A 22,548-nucleotide genomic window follows, 5' to 3' on the forward strand; every position below is an offset into this window, starting at 1 on the left:
GGAATAAACTGGGTTGTAAGAACCTGGGCGATTATCACGACCTGTACTTGAGGACAGATGTACTGCTGTTAGCCGACGTGTTCGAGACGTTTCGGCGGACATGTTTCAAGCAGTATAAACTCGACCCCGCATGGTATTACACCAGCCCAGGTCTGTCGTGGGACGCCTTGCTTAAAAAGACCGGAGTTAATTTGGAATTGCTCACAGATTACGACATGCACCTATTCATTGAGAAAGGCTTGCGAGGTGGGATTTCCATGGCATCCAAACGATACGCGAAAGCAAATAATCAATACGTGAAAGGTTACGATCCTAACAAACCAACCAATCACATTCTCTACCTCGACGCAAATAACCTGTACGGCTGGGCCATGAGTCAGTATCTACCTACAGGGGGATTCGAATGGGTACCCCACGTTGATGTTATGGAGGTTGCACCAGATTCGAACAAAGGTTATATCCTCGAGGTTGACTTAGAGTATCCCAAGGCATTACACGCATCGCACAACAGCTATCCCCTTGCACCCGAACGTATGAGGGTTAACCCAGACTGGATGTCTGAGTACCAACATAACTTGTCAGGTGGTCGTGTGACAGACGTTGAAAAACTCGTGCCTAACTTAATGAATAAGACCAAGTACATCGTTCACTATCGCAACCTACAGCTGTACCTGTCGTTGGGTATGAGGCTGACCAAAATACACAGGGTGCTCATGTTTGACCAGAGCCCATGGATGGAGCCCTACATCAGAATGAACACAGACCTACGAAAAAAAGCCACCAGTGATTTTGAGAAAAATCTCTACAAGCTCATGAATAACTCGGTGTTTGGTAAGACTATGGAGAACCTGAGGAAACGCGTGACCGTGAAGCTGGTTAGATCTAGTGAGGAAGACAAGCTCAGGAAATTGATAGCCAGTCCGGCATTCAACCGTAGCAAGATATTCACAGACGACCTGGCTGCCCTACACATGAAGAAAAGCCACATAAAATTCAACCGACCTGTTTACGTGGGGATGAGCATCCTAGATTTATCCAAACACCTGATGTACGACTTTTACTACAACGAGCTCAAGAAACAGTACGGCGACAGGTGCGAAGTGCTGTACACTGACACGGATTCCCTGCTGATGGAGATTCGAACTGAGGACGTGTACGAGGACATGAAAAAACACATCGATTTATACGACACCAGCGACTACCCTAAGACCCATGCCATGCACAGTACGGTAAATAAAAAGGTCCTAGGTAAGATGAAGGACGAGTGTGCTGGCACGCCCATAGCCGAGTACATAGGTTTGAGGCCTAAGATGTACTCCATACTGAAAGCCGACAATAGCGAGATCCGGAAGGCTAAGGGGGTTAAGAAGTATGTGGTGAAACAACACATCAAACACGCCAGATTCAAGGAAGCCCTGTTCAAGACCCGTACCTTTAGACATAAAATGAACACACTTAGAAGTGATGGACACAAGATATACGGACTGACTATAAACAAGACGTCCCTATCGCCTATGGACACGAAACGTTGGATAGCTATTGATGGTATAAACACATACGCGTATGGACATGAAAAAATTTGAGTCTATTTACTACAGCCCGCGTGGGTACTGGAAAGGAGCTAGCGCAGTAGATAAGCTAGCTAAACTAGCGCGAGTACCCCCGGAGGAAGCCAAAGCGTGGCTTGAAAAACAAGCCTTGTGGCAGATCTATTTGCCTGCACCACGCTACGTACCTAGAAGGAGGTTCGGTATTAACATACCTAATAGCATTCACCAGGCAGACCTACTGTTCCTACCCCACGATAAGAGGTACAAGTATGCCTTAACCGTAGTGGACGTAGCCAGTCGTTACAAGGAAGCCGAACCCTTGACCACGAAAGATTCGGCCCAGGTAGCCAGAGGATTCGAACGTATATACAAACGCAGTCCGCTGACGTGGCCAACAGAGCTGCAAGTTGACCCCGGACGGGAGTTCATGGGTGCCGTGTCACAACTGCTAGCCAAACACGATACGAAGGTCAGGCGTGGCACGGCCGGAGCCCATCGCAGTCAAGCTATAGTTGAGAGATTTAATAGGACTTTGGCTGAGCGCTTGTTCGGCCATCAGTATGCTAGGGAGATGGTCACCCCTGGAAAACGATCGACCGAATGGGTCACGAGGTTACCCGAGGTGGTGTCGGCAATCAACCATGAAGTCACCCGTCTCACCGGTAAGAAACCGGCAGACGCTATCAAACTAAAATCAATAGTTGCAGAGTCGGCCGCTCCATTGCGTGGGAAGGAGAAACAGATACCGGATAGGGCCCTAGTGAGGTATCTGTACCAGCCTGGGGAACACGAGGGTGATAGCCGTAAGCGATCCACCGATCCTATATGGTCGGTCAAAACTTACAACATAGATAAAGTGGATATGAAAGCCGACGAACCTAACTTGTACTACTTGAGGGGTGGGCCAGGTAGGGGGTTTGTAAGAGAAGAATTATTGATCGTACCGTACGGCACAGTGTTACCGCCTGCCAAGTCACGGTAAACGTGATGGCGTAGCTTTGTAGTAGGGGCAATAATAGCAAGAGCTAATGGTCCCACCAAAGCCTCATTTAGTAAATAAGGCTTTGTAGAGGGGTTTTTTGAAAAGTGTTTTCGGACTGTCATTCCCTATACTACTTCATGTATCTCACAGTCTTCCCTTCAATGTATGTACACACACAGGTCCAGTATCTTACAGGCTGCCTCTCACTATGTGTTCACAAACAGGTCCAGTATCTTACAGGCTGCCCCTCACTATGTGTACACACTGGTCCAGTATCTCACAGTCTGCCCCTCACTGTATGTACACACACAGGTCCAGTATCTTACAGTCTGCCCCTCACTATATGTACACACACAGGTCCAGTATCTTACAGGCTGCCCCTCCATGTATGTACACACACAGGTCCAGTATCTTACATGCTACCCCTCACTATATGTACACACACAGGTCCAGTATCTTACATGCTACCCCTCACTATATGTACACACACAGGTCCAGTATCTTACAGGCTGCCTCTCACTATGTGTGCACACTCTGGTCCATTATCTTACAGGCTGCCTCTCACTATATGTACACAAACAGGTCCAGTATCTTACATGCTACCCCTCACTATATGTACACACACTGGTCCAGTATCTTACAGGCTGCCCCTCATTGTATGTACACACACAGGTGCAGTATCTTACAGGCTGCCTCTCACTATGTGTTCACAAACAGGTCCAGTATCTTACATGCTGCCCCTCAATGCATGTACACACACAGGTCCAGTATCTTACAGGCTGCCCCTCAATGTATGTACACACACAGGTCCAGTATCTTACATGCTACCCCTCACTATATGTACACACACTGGTCCAGTATCTTACAGGCTACCCCTCAATGTATGTACACACACAGGTCCAGTATCTTACATGCTGCCTCTCACTATGTGTTCACAAACAGGTCCAGTATCTTACAGGCTGCCCCTCACTATGTGTACACACTGGTCCAGTATCTCACAGTCTGCCCCTCACTGTATGTACACACACAGGTCCAGTATCTTACAGTCTGCCCCTCACTATATGTACACACACAGGTCCAGTATCTTACAGGCTGCCCCTCCATGTATGTACACACACAGGTCCAGTATCTTACATGCTACCCCTCACTATATGTACACACACAGGTCCAGTATTTTACATGCTACCCCTCACTATGTGTGCACACACAGGTCCAGTATCTTACAGCCTGCCTCTCACTATGTGTACACACACTGGTCCAGTATCTTACATGCTGCCCCTCAATGTATGTACACACAGGTCCAGTATCTTACAGTCTGCCCCTCACTATGTGTGCACACTCAGGTCCAGTATCTTACAGGCTGCCTCTCACTATGTGTACACACACTGGTCCAGTATCTTACATGCTGCCCCTCAATGTATGTACACACACAGGTCCAGTATCTTACAGGCTGCCTCTCACTATGTGTACACACACTGGTCCAGTATCTTACATGCTGCCCCTCAATGTATGTACACACACAGGTCCAGTATCTTGCAGTCTGCCCCTCACTATGTGTGCACACTCAGGTCCAGTATCTTACAGGCTGCCTCTCACTATGTGTACACACACTGGTCCAGTATCTTACATGCTGCCCCTCAATGTATGTACACACACAGGTCCAGTATCTTACAGGCTGCCTCTCACTATGTGTACACAAACAGGTCCAGTATCTTACAGGCTGCCCCTCACTATATGTACACACACAGGTCCAGTATCTTACATGCTGCCTCTCACTATATGTACACACACTGGTCCAGTATCTTACAGGCTGCCTCTCACTATATGTACACACACAGGTCCAGTATCTTACAGGCTGCCTCTCACTATATGTACACACACAGGTCCAGTATCTTACAGGCTGCCTCTCACTATATGTACACACACAGGTCCAGTAACTTACAGGCTGCCTCTCACTATATGTACACACACAGGTCCATTATCTTACAGGCTGCCTCTCACTATGTGTTAACAAACAGGTCCAGTATCTTACAGGCTGCCTCTGACTGTAGGTGCACAAACAGGTCATGTATCTCACAGTCTTCCCTTCAATGTATGTACACACACAGGTCCAGTATCTTACAGGCTGCCTCTCACTATGTGTTCACAAACAGGTCCAGTATCTTACAGGCTGCCCCTCACTATGTGTACACACTGGTCCAGTATCTCACAGTCTGCCCCTCACTGTATGTACACACACAGGTCCAGTATCTTACAGTCTGCCCCTCACTATATGTACACACACAGGTCCAGTATCTTACAGGCTGCCCCTCCATGTATGTACACACACAGGTCCAGTATCTTACATGCTACCCCTCACTATATGTACACACACAGGTCCAGTATCTTACATGCTACCCCTCACTATATGTACACACACAGGTCCAGTATCTTACAGGCTGCCTCTCACTATGTGTGCACACTCTGGTCCATTATCTTACAGGCTGCCTCTCACTATATGTACACAAACAGGTCCAGTATCTTACATGCTACCCCTCACTATATGTACACACACTGGTCCAGTATCTTACTGGCTGCCCCTCATTGTATGTACACACACAGGTGCAGTATCTTACAGGCTGCCTCTCACTATGTGTTCACAAACAGGTCCAGTATCTTACATGCTGCCCCTCAATGCATGTACACACACAGGTCCAGTATCTTACAGGCTGCCCCTCAATGTATGTACACACACAGGTCCAGTATCTTACATGCTACCCCTCACTATATGTACACACACTGGTCCAGTATCTTACAGGCTACCCCTCAATGTATGTACACACACAGGTCCAGTATCTTACATGCTGCCTCTCACTATGTGTTCACAAACAGGTCCAGTATCTTACAGGCTGCCCCTCACTATGTGTACACACTGGTCCAGTATCTCACAGTCTGCCCCTCACTGTATGTACACACACAGGTCCAGTATCTTACAGTCTGCCCCTCACTATATGTACACACACAGGTCCAGTATCTTACAGGCTGCCCCTCCATGTATGTACACACACAGGTCCAGTATCTTACATGCTACCCCTCACTATATGTACACACACAGGTCCAGTATTTTACATGCTACCCCTCACTATGTGTGCACACACAGGTCCAGTATCTTACAGCCTGCCTCTCACTATGTGTACACACACTGGTCCAGTATCTTACATGCTGCCCCTCAATGTATGTACACACAGGTCCAGTATCTTACAGTCTGCCCCTCACTATGTGTGCACACTCAGGTCCAGTATCTTACAGGCTGCCTCTCACTATGTGTACACACACTGGTCCAGTATCTTACATGCTGCCCCTCAATGTATGTACACACACAGGTCCAGTATCTTACAGGCTGCCTCTCACTATGTGTACACACACTGGTCCAGTATCTTACATGCTGCCCCTCAATGTATGTACACACACAGGTCCAGTATCTTGCAGTCTGCCCCTCACTATGTGTGCACACTCAGGTCCAGTATCTTACAGGCTGCCTCTCACTATGTGTACACACACTGGTCCAGTATCTTACATGCTGCCCCTCAATGTATGTACACACACAGGTCCAGTATCTTACAGGCTGCCTCTCACTATGTGTACACAAACAGGTCCAGTATCTTACAGGCTGCCCCTCACTATATGTACACACACAGGTCCAGTATCTTACATGCTGCCTCTCACTATATGTACACACACTGGTCCAGTATCTTACAGGCTGCCTCTCACTATATGTACACACACAGGTCCAGTATCTTACAGGCTGCCTCTCACTATATGTACACACACAGGTCCAGTATCTTACAGGCTGCCTCTCACTATATGTACACACACAGGTCCAGTAACTTACAGGCTGCCTCTCACTATATGTACACACACAGGTCCATTATCTTACAGGCTGCCTCTCACTATGTGTTAACAAACAGGTCCAGTATCTTACAGGCTGCCTCTGACTGTAGGTGCACAAACAGGTCATGTATCTCACAGTCTTCCCTTCAATGTATGTACACACACAGGTCCAGTATCTTACATGCTACCCCTCACTATGTGTACACACACTGGTCCAGTATCTTACAGGCTGCCCCTCAATGTATGTACACAAACAGGTCCAGTATCTTACAGGCTGCCCCTCACTATGTGTACACACACTGGTCCAGTATCTCACAGTCTGCCCCTCACTGTATGTACACACACAGGTCCAGTATCTTACAGTCTGCCCCTCACTATATGTACACACACAGGTCCAGTATCTTACAGGCTGCCCCTCAATGTATGTACACACACAGGTCCAGTATCTTACATGCTACCCCTCACTATATGTACACACACTGGTCCAGTATCTTACAGGCTACCCCTCAATGTATGTACACACACAGGTCCAGTATCTTACAGGCTGCCTCTCACTATGTGTTCACAAACAGGTCCAGTATCTTACAGGCTGCCCCTCACTATGTGTACACACTGGTCCAGTATCTCACAGTCTGCCCCTCACTGTATGTACACACACAGGTCCAGTATCTTACAGTCTGCCCCTCACTATATGTACACACACAGGTCCAGTATCTTACAGGCTGCCCCTCCATGTATGTACACACACAGGTCCAGTATCTTACATGCTACCCCTCAATGTATGTACACACACTGGTCCAGTATCTTACATGCTACCCCTCACTATATGTACACACACTGGTCCAGTATCTTACAGGCTACCCCTCAATGTATGTACACACACAGGTCCAGTATCTTACAGGCTACCCCTCACTATATGTACACACACAGGTCCAGTATCTTACAGTCTGCCCCTCACTATATGTACACACACAGGTCCAGTATCTTACAGGCTGCCCCTCCATGTATGTACACACACAGGTCCAGTATCTTACATGCTACCCCTCAATGTATGTACACACACTGGTCCAGTATCTTACATGCTACCCCTCACTCTATGTACACACACTGGTCCAGTATCTTACAGGCTACCCCTCACTATATGTACACACACTGGTCCAGTATCTTACATGCTACCCCTCAATGTATGTACACACACAGGTCCAGTATCTTACATGCTACCCCTCACTATATGTACACACACTGGTCCAGTATCTTACAGGCTACCCCTCAATGTATGTACACACACTGGTCCAGTATCTTACAGGCTGCCTCTCACTATGTGTTCACAAACAGGTCCAGTATCTTACAGGCTGCCCCTCACTATGTGTACACACTGGTCCAGTATCTCACAGTCTGCCCCTCACTGTATGTACACACACAGGTCCAGTATCTTACAGGCTGCCCCTCACTATATGTACACACACAGGTCCAGTATCTTACATGCTACCCCTCACTATATGTACACACACTGGTCCAGTATCTTACAGGCTACCCCTCAATGTATGTACACACACAGGTCCAGTATCTTACAGGCTGCCTCTCACTATGTGTTCAGAAACAGGTCCAGTATCTTACATGCTGCCCCTCAATGTATGTACACACACAGGTCCAGTATCTTACAGTCTGCCCCTCACTATGTGTACACACACAGGTCCAGTATCTTACATGCTGCCCCTCAATGTATGTACACACACAGGTCCAGTATCTCACAGTCTGCCCCTCACTGTATGTACACACACAGGTCCAGTATCTTACAGTCTGCCCCTCACTATATGTACACACACAGGTCCAGTATCTTACATGCTGCCTCTCACTATGTGTACACACACAGGTCCAGTATCTTACAGGCTGCCCCTCAATGTATGTACACACACAGGTCCAGTATCTTACAGTCTGCCCCTCACTATGTGTGCACACACAGGTCCAGTATCTTACAGGCTGCCTCTCACTATGTGTACACACACTGGTCCAGTATCTTACATGCTGCCCCTCAATGTATGTACACACACAGGTCCAGTATCTTTCAGGCTGCCTCTCACTATGTGTACACAAACAGGTCCAGTATCTTACATGCTGCCCCTCACTATATGTACACACACAGGTCCAGTATCTTACATGCTGCCTCTCACTATATGTACACACACTGGTCCAGTATCTTACAGGCTGCCTCTCACTATATGTACACACACAGGTCCATTATCTTACAGGCTGCCTCTCACTATATGTACACACACAGGTCCAGTATCTTACAGGCTGCCTCTCACTATATGTACACACACAGAGGTCCAGTATCTTACAGGCTGCCCCTCCATGTATGTACACACACAGGTCCAGTATCTTACATGCTACCCCTCAATGTATGTACACACACTGGTCCAGTATCTTACATGCTACCCCTCACTATATGTACACACACTGGTCCAGTATCTTACAGGCTACCCCTCACTATGTGTACACACACTGGTCCAGTATCTTACAGGCTACCCCTCAATGTATGTACACACACAGGTCCAGTATCTTACATGCTACCCCTCACTATATGTACACACACTGGTCCAGTATCTTACAGGCTACCCCTCAATGTATGTACACACACTGGTCCAGTATCTTACAGGCTGCCTCTCACTATGTGTTCACAAACAGGTCCAGTATCTTACAGGCTGCCCCTCACTATGTGTACACACTGGTCCAGTCTCTCACAGTGACTTTGGATATTCACTGTTCTCACCTGCTTGATCTGTTTGTTCATATAGAAGAGGGGTTGATTTACATGTCATGTTTGTTTCAACAGGATGCCCAGAAGAACTACACCCGCACTGCGAAGGAGTTGAGTCGAGTGCGTGCTGAGGCTGGTGAGCTGGAAGGGGTTCTGACTAGGACCAAACTAGACCTGCAGAGTACCAGCAATCACCAGGACAAAGATCGAACACGGATACAAGGACTTTCAGAGGAGGTAGGTGCCCGCTGATGTGTCTGTAAAGGATCAAAACTGACTTTGAAAAAAAGTTAGCCTCTGGCAGAAGGATATTTGGGAGAGCCAAAAGTCCTCACCTATTTTGGGGGGCCAAGGGCTTACTTCTTCACTTTGCCCTGCACGAGTAATGCACATGTTCTGCACACTCTATTTGGTTCTATGTATGTACCTGTACTAATGGTTCATACTGACAAAGAATGTCATTCTTTACTGTGATCCTTCCTTGCAGACAGATGCGTCAAGCGAAGTGTTGCAGGCTAGAAAGCAGGTATCAGCACCATATGGAACTTTTCAGTAATGTGATATTTAGGATCATTTTCAGTGATAGCAAACAAAGTGATATCAGTACCAGTACCAGGCCTCCGTCTAGAGATACCTGATCTAAATAGATCCCAGTTGTAATCCAGGTCTCCATCTAGAGATGTCAGATCTGAATATGTCCTCAGTAATAATCCTGGTCTCCATCTAGAGATGTCAGATCTGAATATGTCCCCAGTAATAATCCTGGTCTCCATCTAGAGATGCCTGGTTTGAATAGATACTTAGTAGCAGACCTGGGGTGGGTCTGTGTCAAGTGATTCTTGATCTGAATAACTTTTAACTTTCATTACCATAGGCTCATGCATATTACCTCAAGCTTTGCTTAAAAGAGATCAGACATTTGTTGTTTCGGGTAGAATGACTACCTCATGTATCGACATATGTATAGGAACGGAAGTGAAGAGATCTGCCTTCCAGTTTAAGTGCAGACTATCAAAAAAATTCACTTTTACTTTAACCGTCTCATTAGACGGATGCTTCTTAATGTTTGGCTGTTATTCACGTTCTTCTTGGCACAGTAGGGGCAGCCATTTTGGCTATTTAATCTCTGCTGTCCTACCTGTTTGGGCATGCCCATTTTTTCTACAGGAGTGTTTTCCATTTTTCATAAAGGGTTTTTCTTGTACTGACGTTTGCCTATTGTTTACCTTCATTTTCTTTTCTTGCTTTTCAGCTTTGTGTGTATGACATTGCAGCCATGTTTTCTCTGCAAGTTACAGAAGGTAGCTAAAGACCCCCACCCATGGTATCCGGACTGTGCCATGGTATTGTGTACTATTTCTCAGAGATGCCATCATTGTGCTTCTCTATTCATTCTGGACTTTGAAGCTTTTCTCATGGCGAAAAGGAAGCGTTTTGCCCATTGTAGGCAGAAATGTTGTCCCTGGCTTCATCTCTGGTATCACGATTGTTCATCTCCAGTGACGATACAGGCACCTAACCAAGGTTCTGTCTCTATGCCTGAAACTCAACACTCATCGGATACCTTTATGGATATTTTACAGCCTGACACCTTCTCTTACTCCCAAGTACAGAAGCTCTTTTCGGAGGCTTCTTTTGCCGACTTCTGTGACTATGCTGCTGGGCGCTGTTACTGTGCTGCCACCAGTGCCGATTTCTACTTCATCTGCAGTGAATCCAACGCTGATGCCTATGGATGCTGTTGATTTACTGCATACCTCAGCGCCCATGATGACGCTGACGCCGATTGCTGGCTACAGGATTCCTAGAGTGGTGCCTTCTTCTACTGTATCTGGGGAAGACGATTTACAACTGCAGCTACTTGAAGAGTATACCTGGATGTTGATCGTGACCGTCACTCAAGGAGATCTCGCTCTAGCTGTCCCAGATCTTTTAAGGAGTTCACACTGCCTCTGCCGATTCAGAACTAAGCCTCATTCTCCCCAGCATTCGTTGGATAGGCGACAGCTTGTCATAAGAGGCGACTAACGGGATGGGGTGGTCAGACTAGCTGACTTGGTTGACACATGTCATCGGTTCCCATTTACGCAGATCGATGCTCATGTTGTTGATCACTGGACTATCTGGTCCAGACTTGATTATTTACAGACCGCCGCCATATAGCTGGAATATTGCTGAGTGCAGCATAAAACTAAAACTCACTCACTCACTCACTCGTTGGATAGAGAGGGACGCTCCAGATCACCACCTTGTGACAAGCACCTTTGTCTTTCCTGTTCTAGGACACCTCCTTCCCGCCGATCACCATATCGCCTTTGTTCACTCCTTGCCCTACGCCCTCTACCTTGAGTCAGCGACATGATGCGCTTACTGTCTCTTGGGATGACTCAGATGAATGTTCTCCCCAGACTACAACGAGGAGTTGCCGCCTCACCCAGTGGTGGCCGATGCTATTGCCTCCCTCAACACAGATTTTGAAAAGCTTTCATGCAAACTTTATTGTTGAGAGCCTGTTTCACATCATGCTTCCTCTTCAACGATAAGATTCTGGTGTCTGGATTTGCCTGTTGCTGTACAGACAACATGTGGAACTCACCAACACCGAGGTGTCACTATCCCAACGGAGGGAGTCAAACCGAAGCATGTTCAGCAGAGGGCATGGTTGTGGCAGGACCGACGCCTATGAACAGCGCCGTCAGTGGGACTGTTCCCAGAAGCCTCTCTCGACACCTGGTAGGGATAGGGGGAAGCACCCTTACTCAAGTCAGTGAATGTGCGAGCCTTTATGACTAAGACCTCTCGTCCCCAGTTGTAGAGGTTCAACCTACTTCAGTACGCGGGAGACTGGGGATTTTCAGGCCAAACATTCTCAAGTCGCTGCTTCTGACTACAATGCCCCAGTCATGCGAGTATACACCAGACCAGCATTCCTTGCTGGCAGGCAGCATCCAGACACCGTTAGACAAACGGGGATAGACTCAGTGCTAGACCCCCAGCAGTGAGTTCTACTCACCAATCTTCCTGATGATTAAGAACGAATCGGGCAAAATCCGCATGATCCACAACATGGCAGCCTTCAACAAACCATATCTGCTGGAGCCACCTTACTTCTGGATGGTATCCTCGGATCATCTTCGGGCCAAGCTTGCACCCAAGGTCTGGTTGGCCACCCTCAACCTTCAGGATGCCTATCTGCATGTGCCTATTTATCACCGTCACAGGAAGTTTCTGTGGTTTGTGTTCAACGGATCTCTCTACCAGTGGAAGGTGCGTCCGTTTGGCATTTCAGTGTTCTCAAGTACACTGCAGGTCAGCTCATCCTCAGTGTTGAATATGGACCTACATCCTCGTCAGGAGTGTGTGCGCATGCAAGGAGGATTACTCTTGTAAAGACGCACGCATATGGAAGGAGCATGCGCGAATGGAGGACTCTTGGAAGGTCACCTGTCTGGGGCATTTGCAAAGGGACGGCACCCTAAGGGACTCAGCAAGGGATTCACCCATGGATACAGACAAACATGGCTCTTCAGATAATTAGCAGACCATTTTGGAATGATGAATGTGATGTTATCTTCTCGGACACAGACCCTTGACCCGTGAAGGTAAGGCGTAGAAAAGGCCTCCAGCTTATGCTTGCCATAAGAGGCGACTCTGCTTGTTGTAAGAGGTGACTAATGGGATCGAGTGGTCAGGCTCGCTGACTTGGTTGACATGTCATCAGTTATATATCGAGTTCATCAAGAAGCTAGTGAACTCAAACTGTAACTGGATTTCACCATCAGACTGCTCACAAGAGCACAGCCAGGATGACTTGTAAACTTACTAAAATGGACTGAAACAGGATCTGCACTTTCTGAGAATACAGTTTATTACACCACTGAATTGCATTGTTGTCACAGAGGATCTTTGGGGTAAGATACAAGCCGTGATATCTCAAGCAATACTCATTCTGTTAACACTACAAACTTGGCAAAGTCTTCTCGGTCTACTCACCTCAGCTCAGGATATGACTCGCGATAAAAGACTAGTTGTGGCCATTACTGCAGAATCCACAGATAACAGAGACAACCATTTCAAAATGATTGGTGCGGTTTTCCATGACTGGGTTAAAAACAAGTACCAGTACCAGCTCTACCACAGAAGTCTTTTATCGTAATCCAACTTCACACACTTCTCCCATCTGGTTTGCCAATTGCTGATTCCTGATCTGAAGAACTCTACATCTTGGTCCCCTAAAAAACAATCCACAGCAGCGATAAGCTCATCATCATCCTGAAATTTCTGGCCCTGGATGTGTTTTCTCAGTTGAGGAAAGAGGTGGAAGTCGCTAGGGGCTAGGTCTGGTGAATAGGGAGGGTGAGGTAAAATTTCGTAGCCGCACTAGCGTGCAGTTTCCACTGCAGCTCGATTGGTGTGGACTGGCGCATTGTCCTGGTGAAGAATAATCCCTCACCGGATCTTTACTCGCCGCTTCTCTTTAATGGACTGGAGCACCTGCTTCAGGTTAGCATAGTACTCTCCATTCATTGTCGTACCATGAGGCAAGTAGTCGATGTGGATAACACCTTTACTGTCCCCCAAAATAGTTGCCATAACCTTCTTTGGTTACCTGGTCGATTTGAACTTCTTTGTCCTTGGAGAGGTGACATGTTGCCATTCCATTGACTCCTGCTTGCTCTCAGGGTCATAATAATGAAGCCAGGTTTCATTATAGGTTATAATTCTAAATTGAAAATCATCTGGGTTGGCATGGTAATGAGTCAGCATCGCGCCACTGATGTTGACCTGAGAAAGCTTCATGTCATCAGAAAGCATTCTTTAAACCCATCTTGCACACACCTTGGACATGTGGAGATTATGGAGTATGCTGTGAATGGATCCATATGAGAGCCCGGTTGCATCTTCTAACTCGCGCAGGTTGATACGACAATTTCCCATCACTAGTTGATGCACAGTGTCAATGTTTGCTTTGGTGGTACTGGTTGAGGGTTGTCCTGGACGGGGGTCATCATCTAAGCTCTCTCTTCCTCGCTGGAACTCTTTCACCCAACGTTTGATGTTGCAGCATAAGTAGAAGACTCCTTGTAAACAGCAGTGAGTCGCTCTTCAACCTGCTTGACCATGTTGCCCACCAGGACAAGAAACTTTATTACTGCTCTATATTCAACATTGTCCATTTTTCACATTCACTAGGGGGTATATCTCTTCTGCAAAGCACTGCCATTGAAGAAATGCATCCAGCTATGTGATCCTACCAGGAATATGTAGCTAGGACACTAATATACGTTAGGTGCCCTGCCCATTACTATTTGTCAAGTATAGATGTGCAAGGCTCAAAACTTTTTGATATCCCCTTGTAAATGATAAACATGTGTATTTATGTTTATGTGGCAATTTTGTAAAACGATAAAATTTGCAATTCATCAGTCTGTTTCTGACTCAAATGGACTGTAGCTCAGAGATCTTGCCACAGAGGACATCTTAGGCAGTCACCAGTTTAGGCCACTTGTTGTAGCACAACAACTAACTGTTCTGCAAAGGTCCTGAGTAAAACTTTTATCACGTGGCCAGCGTTCTAAGGAGTAAATGGTTGAGAGTCCATGTGTACATCTAGACCTTGCTAGCATGAGTGATCATGACCCTCTACTCTTAAACAGAAGATACTTGTACTGAAGGGTTGCAACTCGTCTTGATAGGAGCATCTTTACAGTGAGTTGCATTAGATAACTAGCAGCATGCTAGGGTGTCTATAGATATCCATATGAAAATGATGGCAGTCACTTCACAAGGAGAGAAGTCTCAGACGGGGTGGTCCCCCGAGACAGCAGATGAAGCATCGATATGATGCTGTTATAGTTCCCATGAGGGGAAATACAGGACTTTTTAAAGACAATCGGAGAATCCAGGAAGTGGCCCAACCCACCACCAATTCTGTCAGATTCTGTTAGCATAATAGGCTTAAGTCCGGATAAGGAAAAGTATGTAATTTTTTAAATAAAATTGATATTTTATACTTTTTCCTGACTCATGATGTCAAGCCCCCCAATCTTCCCACTTATTGCACACTAGATTTCCTTGAAAGTTCACGTGGATATATTCGGAGAGAGTGACAAGCATGGACAGAAAAGGGAACTTCAAGGATTTTCATGTTTTCCACTATCATTTGCATAGAGGGTGGAGATAAGCCTATAAGCATGAGTCAGGATGAGTATAAAATATAAATTCTATTCAAACCATTACGTTTTTCAGTTGTCTCTGGTTTGATATTTTACTGCTTCATTGAAAATAGAAATGAAATGACTGAATGTCTAAGATGTCTTGTTTAGTGTTGTGGATAGTTTAACATGGTATGTGTGTTCTTGTGTTACAGCTGCGATGTTGTCAACATACTCTCTGTCTTCTTGTGTTGCACTTGTGATATTGTCAACATGATCTGTGTTATTGTGTTACACCCGTGATATTGTCAGCATACTTATTGTGTTCTTGTGTTACACCTGTGATATTGTCAGCATACTCAGTGTGTTCTTGTGTTACACCTGTGATGTTGTCAACTTACTCTGCATGTTCTTGTGTTACACCTGTGATGTTGTCAATATACTCTCTGTCTTCTTGTGTTGCACTTGTGATATTGTCAACATGATCTGTGTTCTTGTGTTACACCTGTGATTTTGTCAACATGATCTGTTTGTTCTTGTGCTAGACCTCTGATATAGTGAACATACTGTGTGTGTTTCAGATAATGAAGCTGGTTAAGCGACATCGGGCAGAGGACGAGGTATGTGAGGGGGAGGGGGAGTTCATGACTCTCCCCCCCTCCTGGACACCCCCTTTGCGTCAGGTGGGAGGGGCAGGAAGAGGGGGAGTGGCGTGCAGTGATGGGAGTGGTGCTAACACAGCATGGTTTTGTTTCTCATGGCTCTGTTCCATGAAACAACTCTAGGTCAATGACAAAAGAAGCATGGAAATTATGAGAGAGATTGAGTTGCAGTTGCCTCGTGGAACAGAGCCCATGTGTTAACATATTATGTACACACAATATTAAGACTGTCAGTTTACAAGTAATGTCCATGAGATACCACACTGAGAGAATTGGACCAACCAACTTTTGTAAAGAACATGACAGAAATAATTAGATGTTTGACACAATGCTTGCCTACTGTTGCAAGACTCTCCAGTTCAGTAAAGCAGCTGCATGTTCCCTGTCATTACTGTCTAGGTACTCAAGTCCATTGCTTGTTGTATTCATATCAGTCAATACATCACAACTACCATACCATCCCAAGGTGTGTTTGTTCATCCCTGTTTGCCTCTACACTAACCTGGGGGTCTTGTGACATTATCTTGATGTCTCACTGGGCATCTCTGTAGTGCTCACAGATTGACCACTCACCTGAACTGCAGTTGATGGTTGCCCACTCCACTTAATTTCATTGAGTATCGTTTTGCCTGAGGTGGTTTTAATATTACTAATGCCAGTAAAATATTTCTGATACAGTGTTTTACCACAACCATATTGTTGTCTTTGTTTCGTTACAATAGCTCAAAGTAAATCATTTTAATTTGTTTCGACAGGACTGTTCCATATGTTTTCTCCAGTGTGTTCTCTGCATGTATGTATGTTTTCTGTGTTCAGGAGAAGCTGGCATTCCTTCATGGCCTGTATCAGCGCCTGCTGGCAGGGCGCATCGTGGTGCCTGCGAGGGAGAAGGGTTTCAACCAGTTCTCGTGGACAGAACTGACAGAGGCTGTGTACCATCAGGTTGTTGCCATGATCAACTCTCTACAACAAGCTGATGAAAAGGTAATCTAGGAAGTCAGGTGATGAACTACTAAGTCACATTATCTGTCAGACATTCTTTCTGGGTTCCATTCCTGAAAACTGTCATAGAAGAATGGCTGTAATAATAATGTGTAAAACTATGGGAGTTTTCCATATTTTGGCAATGATCATTTGGTTCAGAACGCTACGTTTGTGACAGCTGTCATCCTAAGGCAGTCATAAGGACATGTTGATTCCAGTGTGACTAGGTGGGGTAATAGTGATGCATAAGGACATACTGATTGCAGTGATAATAAAATTGGTAATCTTGAGACATGAGGACATACTGATTGCAGTGTTACTAGATGGGGTAAAGCTTAGGCATATGGACATACTGATTGCAGTGTTACTAGATGGGGTAAAGGTTAGGCATATGGACATACTGATTGCAGTGTTACTAGATGGGGTAAAGGTTAGGCATATGGACATACTGATTGCAGTGTTACTAGATGGGGTAAAGGTTAGGCATATGGACATGCTGATTGCAGTGTTACTAGATGGGGTAAAGGTTAGGCACATGGACATACTGATTGCAGTGTTACTAGATGGGGTAAAGGTTAGGCATATGGACATGCTGATTGCAGTGTTACTAGATGGGGTAAAGGTTAGGCATATGGACATGCTGATTGCAGTGTTACTAGATGGGGTAAAGGTTAGGCATATGGACATACTGATTGCAGTGTTACTAGATGGGGTAAAGCTTAGGCACATGGACATACTGATTGCAGTGTTACTAGATGGGGTAAAGGTTAGGCACATGGACATGCTGATTGCAGTGTTACTAGATGGGGTAAAGGTTAGGCACATGGACATGCTGATTGCAGTGTTACTAGATGGGGTAAAGGTTAAGCATATGGACATGCTGATTGCAGTGTTACTAGATGGGGTAAAGGTTAGGCATATGGACATGCTGATTGCAGTGTTACTAGATGGGGTAAAGGTTAGGCATATGGACATGCTGATTGCAGTGTTACTAGATGGGGTAAAGGTTAGGCATATGGACATGCTGATTGCAGTGTTACTAGATGGGGTAAAGGTTAGGCATATGGACATACTGATTGCAGTGTTACTAGATGGGGTAAAGGTTAGGCATATGGACATACTGATTGCAGTGTTACTAGATGGGGTAAAGCTTAGGCATATGGACATACTGATTGCAGTGTTACTAGATGGCGTAAAGGTTAGGCATATGGACATGCTGATTGCAGTGTTACTAGATGGGGTAAAGGTTAGGCATATGGACATGCTGATTGCAGTGTTACTAGATGGGGTAAAGGTTAGGCATATGGACATGCTGATTGCAGTGTTACTAGATGGGGTAAAGGTTAGGCATATGGACATACTGATTGCAGTGTTACTAGATGGGGTAAAGGTTAGGCATATGGACATACTGATTGCAGTGTTACTAGATGGGGTAAAGGTTAGGCATATGGACATGCTGATTGCAGTGTTACTAGATGGGGTAAAGGTTAGGCATATGGACATGCTGATTGCAGTGTTACTAGATGGGGTAAAGGTTAGGCATATGGACATACTGATTGCAGTGTTACTAGATGGGGTAAAGGTTAGGCATATGGACATACTGATTGCTGTTATATGAGATGGGGCAATGGGGAGCTGTATGGACATACTGTTTGTGAGATGATGATATGATATGAAGATATACTAACTACCTTGTTACCAGATGCGAGGAATGGAGGAGGCAGTGGCGATGAGAGATGAGAAGATCAGCACGATGCAGCGATCATATGAAGACCAGCTGGACAAACTGACATCACTGACGAAGGAGCAGGAGTCATCTTGGCAGAGGCAGAAGGAGGAGCTGCAGCAGCACTACACGCAGCTTATTGGGGACCTGCAGTCTCGCTCCAAGGTCAGCCCCTTGTCTGGCAGAATAATCACTGCCTCTTGGTTGCAGTTCAGGATATGTGTTACAGTTAGAAATGTACCAGCTATTTAAGGATTGCTTGTCAATTTGGACCTATGCACATCATGTAAGCAAGTGACCTTTTCTGATGTTATTGAGTGCGGGACCTATATGTTGTAATGAGCTGTTGGTCTATTGTGATGTTGTTGAGTGTGGGATCTATATGTTGTAATGAGCTGCTGATCTATTCTGATGTTGTAGGACTGTGGACCTATTATGTAGTAAGTGACTGGCCTGTACTTATTTAAACTGTGGACCTATTATGTAGTAAGTGACTGGCCTGTACTTACGTACACTGTGGACCTATTATGTAGTAAGTGACTGGCCTGTACTTATGTAAACTGTGGACCTATTATGTAGTAAGTGACTGGCCTGTACTTATGTACACTGTGGACCTATTATGTAGTAAGTGACTGGCCTGTACTTATGTAAACTGTGGACCTATTATGTAGTAAGTGACTGGCCTGTACTTATGTACACTGTGGACCTATTATGTAGTAAGTGACTGGCCTGTACTTATGTACACTGTGGACCTATTATGTAGTAAGTGACTGGCCTGTACTTATGCAAACTGTGGACCTATTATGTAGTAAGTGACTGGCCTGTACTTATTTAAACTGTGGACCTATTATGTAGTAAGTGACTGGCCTGTACTTATTTAAACTGTGGACCTATTATGTAGTAAGTGACTGGCCTGTACTTATTTAAACTGTGGACCTATTATGTAGTAAGTGACTGGCCTGTACTTATGTACACTGTGGACCTATTATGTAGTAAGTGACTGGCCTGTACTTATGTAAACTGTGGACCTATTATGTAGTAAGTGACTGGCCTGTACTTATGTACACTGTGGACCTATTATGTAGTAAGTGACTGGCCTGTACTTATGTACAGTGTGTACCTATTATGTAGTAAGTGACTGGCCTGTACTTATGTAAACTGTGGACCTATTATGTAGTAAGTGACTGGCCTGTACTTATGTACACTGTGGACCTATTATGTAGTAAGTGACTGGCCTGTACGTATGTAAACTGTGGACCTATTATGTAGTAAGTGACTGGCCTGTACTTATGTAAACTGTGGACCTATTATGTAGTAAGTGACTGGCCTGTACTTATGTAAACTGTGGACCTATTATGTAGTAAGTGACTGGCCTGTACTTATGTACACTGTGGACCTATTATGTAGTAAGTGACTGGCCTGTACTTATGTAAACTGTGGACCTATTATGTAGTAAGTGACTGGCCTGTACTTATTTAAACTGTGGACCTATTATGTAGTAAGTGACTGGCCTGTACTTATGTACACTGTGGACCTATTATGTAGTAAGTGACTGGCCTGTACTTATGTAAACTGTGGACCTATTATGTAGTAAGTGACTGGCCTGTACTTATTTAAACTGTGGACCTATTATGTAGTAAGTGACTGGCCTGTACTTATGTACACTGTGGACCTATTATGTAGTAAGTGACTGGCCTGTACTTATTTAAACTGTGGACCTATTATGTAGTAAGTGACTGGAGTGTACTTATGTAAACTGTGGACCTATTATGTAGTAAGTGACTGGCCTGTACTTATGTACAGTGTGTACCTATTATGTAGTAAGTGACTGGCCTGTACTTACGTACACTGTGGACCTATTATGTAGTAAGTGACTGGAGTGTACTTATGTAAACTGTGGACCTATTATGTAGTAAGTGACTGGCCTGTACTTATGTACAGTGTGTACCTATTATGTAGTAAGTGACTGGCCTGTACTTACGTACACTGTGGACCTATTATGTAGTAAGTGACTGGAGTGTACTTATGTACACTGTGGACCTATTATGTAGTAAGTGATTGGTCTGTACTTATGTACAGTGTGTACCTATTACATATAGTAAGTGATTGGCCTGTACTTATGTACAGTGTGTACCTATTATGTAGTAAGTGACTGGCCTGTACTTATGTACACTGTGGACCTATTATGTAGTAAGTGACTGGCCTGTACTTATGTAAACTGTGGACCTATTATGTAGTAAGTGACTGGCCTGTACTTATGTAAACTGTGGACCTATTATGTAGTAAGTGACTGGCCTGTACTTATTTAAACTGTGGACCTATTATGTAGTAAGTGACTGGCCTGTACTTATGTACACTGTGGACCTATTATGTAGTAAGTGACTGGCCTGTACTTATTTAAACTGTGGACCTATTATGTAGTAAGTGACTGGAGTGTACTTATGTAAACTGTGGACCTATTATGTAGTAAGTGACTGGCCTGTACTTATGTACAGTGTGTACCTATTATGTAGTAAGTGACTGGCCTGTACTTACGTACACTGTGGACCTATTATGTAGTAAGTGACTGGAGTGTACTTATGTAAACTGTGGACCTATTATGTAGTAAGTGACTGGCCTGTACTTATGTACAGTGTGTACCTATTATGTAGTAAGTGACTGGCCTGTACTTACGTACACTGTGGACCTATTATGTAGTAAGTGACTGGAGTGTACTTATGTACACTGTGGACCTATTATGTAGTAAGTGATTGGTCTGTACTTATGTACAGTGTGTACCTATTACATATAGTAAGTGATTGGCCTGTACTTAGGTAAGAGAGCAAAGGACATGTTCTCATGTACTGAGCAGAGGACACATATCCTTTTGTAGTGGGCCATTTACCTTTTTCTTGTATTCAGACATGGATCTATTTCCATACTGTCAGCCGTACACCTATGCTTATGTTTTGAGCCAGGGCCCAATTGGTATGTAGAGGGTGAATGATCTGTGTGATATGGTGACTTGGATGTTTAATATGATAGAATATAGATGTGGAATGCAAGGTAAGTTGCTTAGTTTTGTGATGGTTAACTGTTGACAAAGTTGAGTTGTAAAAGCTGTCATATGTCAATTATTACTTGACAGAAAAGCCAAGCAGTGGCAGACCAGGCATGGGAGAAGATTAGAGCCTCAGGCAGCGTGCAACAAGGTCTGGAATCAGAGTGCTCTGAGTTGCGCAGATACTTGGATGATGCTAACACCCAGATCTCCTCTTTGTCGTCTGCCTGTGCACTTCTTGCAGGTGCCCTCTATCCTCTCTATGCACGAGCAAATGAGCTGGCCAGTGAGCGTCGAGTTCTGGAGGACCAGATGATCAGGTGGGATACCTGCTGTGAGCGTGCCCAGTACCTTGTCAGTGTCCTCAACTCCGAACTCAATGCTGAGACTGACAAACCAGAGAGAGATCGCAGAAAAAAAGAGAAAAGAACTCCGATTTTGTGCTTTCGGACTGGTGTCATTGCCGTGATGGCAGCCAACAGGTTATGTTATATGGGCCAGGGTTCATGTAAGATGTTTGTGACATATGATACGTTGTCTGGCAGCAATGGACTGTTGGTGTGTACTGGAGGCATCAAGCAAGCAAGGAGAGTATTTAGAGGTAATCAGTATGTTCTGTGTTTGGTAGTTTGAGTTTAGTTTCATCAATAGCTTATGGTCTAATGTGTTATGTATCAGTAGTGTGTCCATGGTAGATTGTGAAAACTACATAGTTTTGTATAATTAGCATCACACACATGCTAGCACATCGCTACATTATTGTCATGATGTCATGCTATGAAAAGTCCGACTGAATATTGTTGCTTTTAAATATGACAACT

General features: G+C 45.0%; 1 protein-coding gene across 2 annotated transcripts in view; it reads left to right on the forward strand.

Moving 5' to 3' along the window:
* The window catches only part of LOC137277299 (coiled-coil domain-containing protein 171-like), a 119,815-nt gene that overhangs the window by 67,901 nt on the left and 29,366 nt on the right, over positions 1–22,548 (forward strand). For both annotated transcript variants that reach the window (XM_067808957.1, XM_067808956.1), the window contains 5 exons: positions 9,236–9,397; positions 15,897–15,935; positions 16,794–16,961; positions 18,664–18,852; positions 21,815–22,328. In XM_067808957.1, the coding sequence (XP_067665058.1) occupies positions 9,236–9,397; positions 15,897–15,935; positions 16,794–16,961; positions 18,664–18,852; positions 21,815–22,328 (1,072 nt within the window). The remainder of the gene's footprint in view (positions 1–9,235; positions 9,398–15,896; positions 15,936–16,793; positions 16,962–18,663; positions 18,853–21,814; positions 22,329–22,548) is intronic.

This window comes from Haliotis asinina, chromosome 3, assembly GCF_037392515.1.
Source record: "Haliotis asinina isolate JCU_RB_2024 chromosome 3, JCU_Hal_asi_v2, whole genome shotgun sequence".
In the NCBI taxonomy this organism is placed as follows: Eukaryota; Metazoa; Mollusca; class Gastropoda; order Lepetellida; family Haliotidae; genus Haliotis; species Haliotis asinina.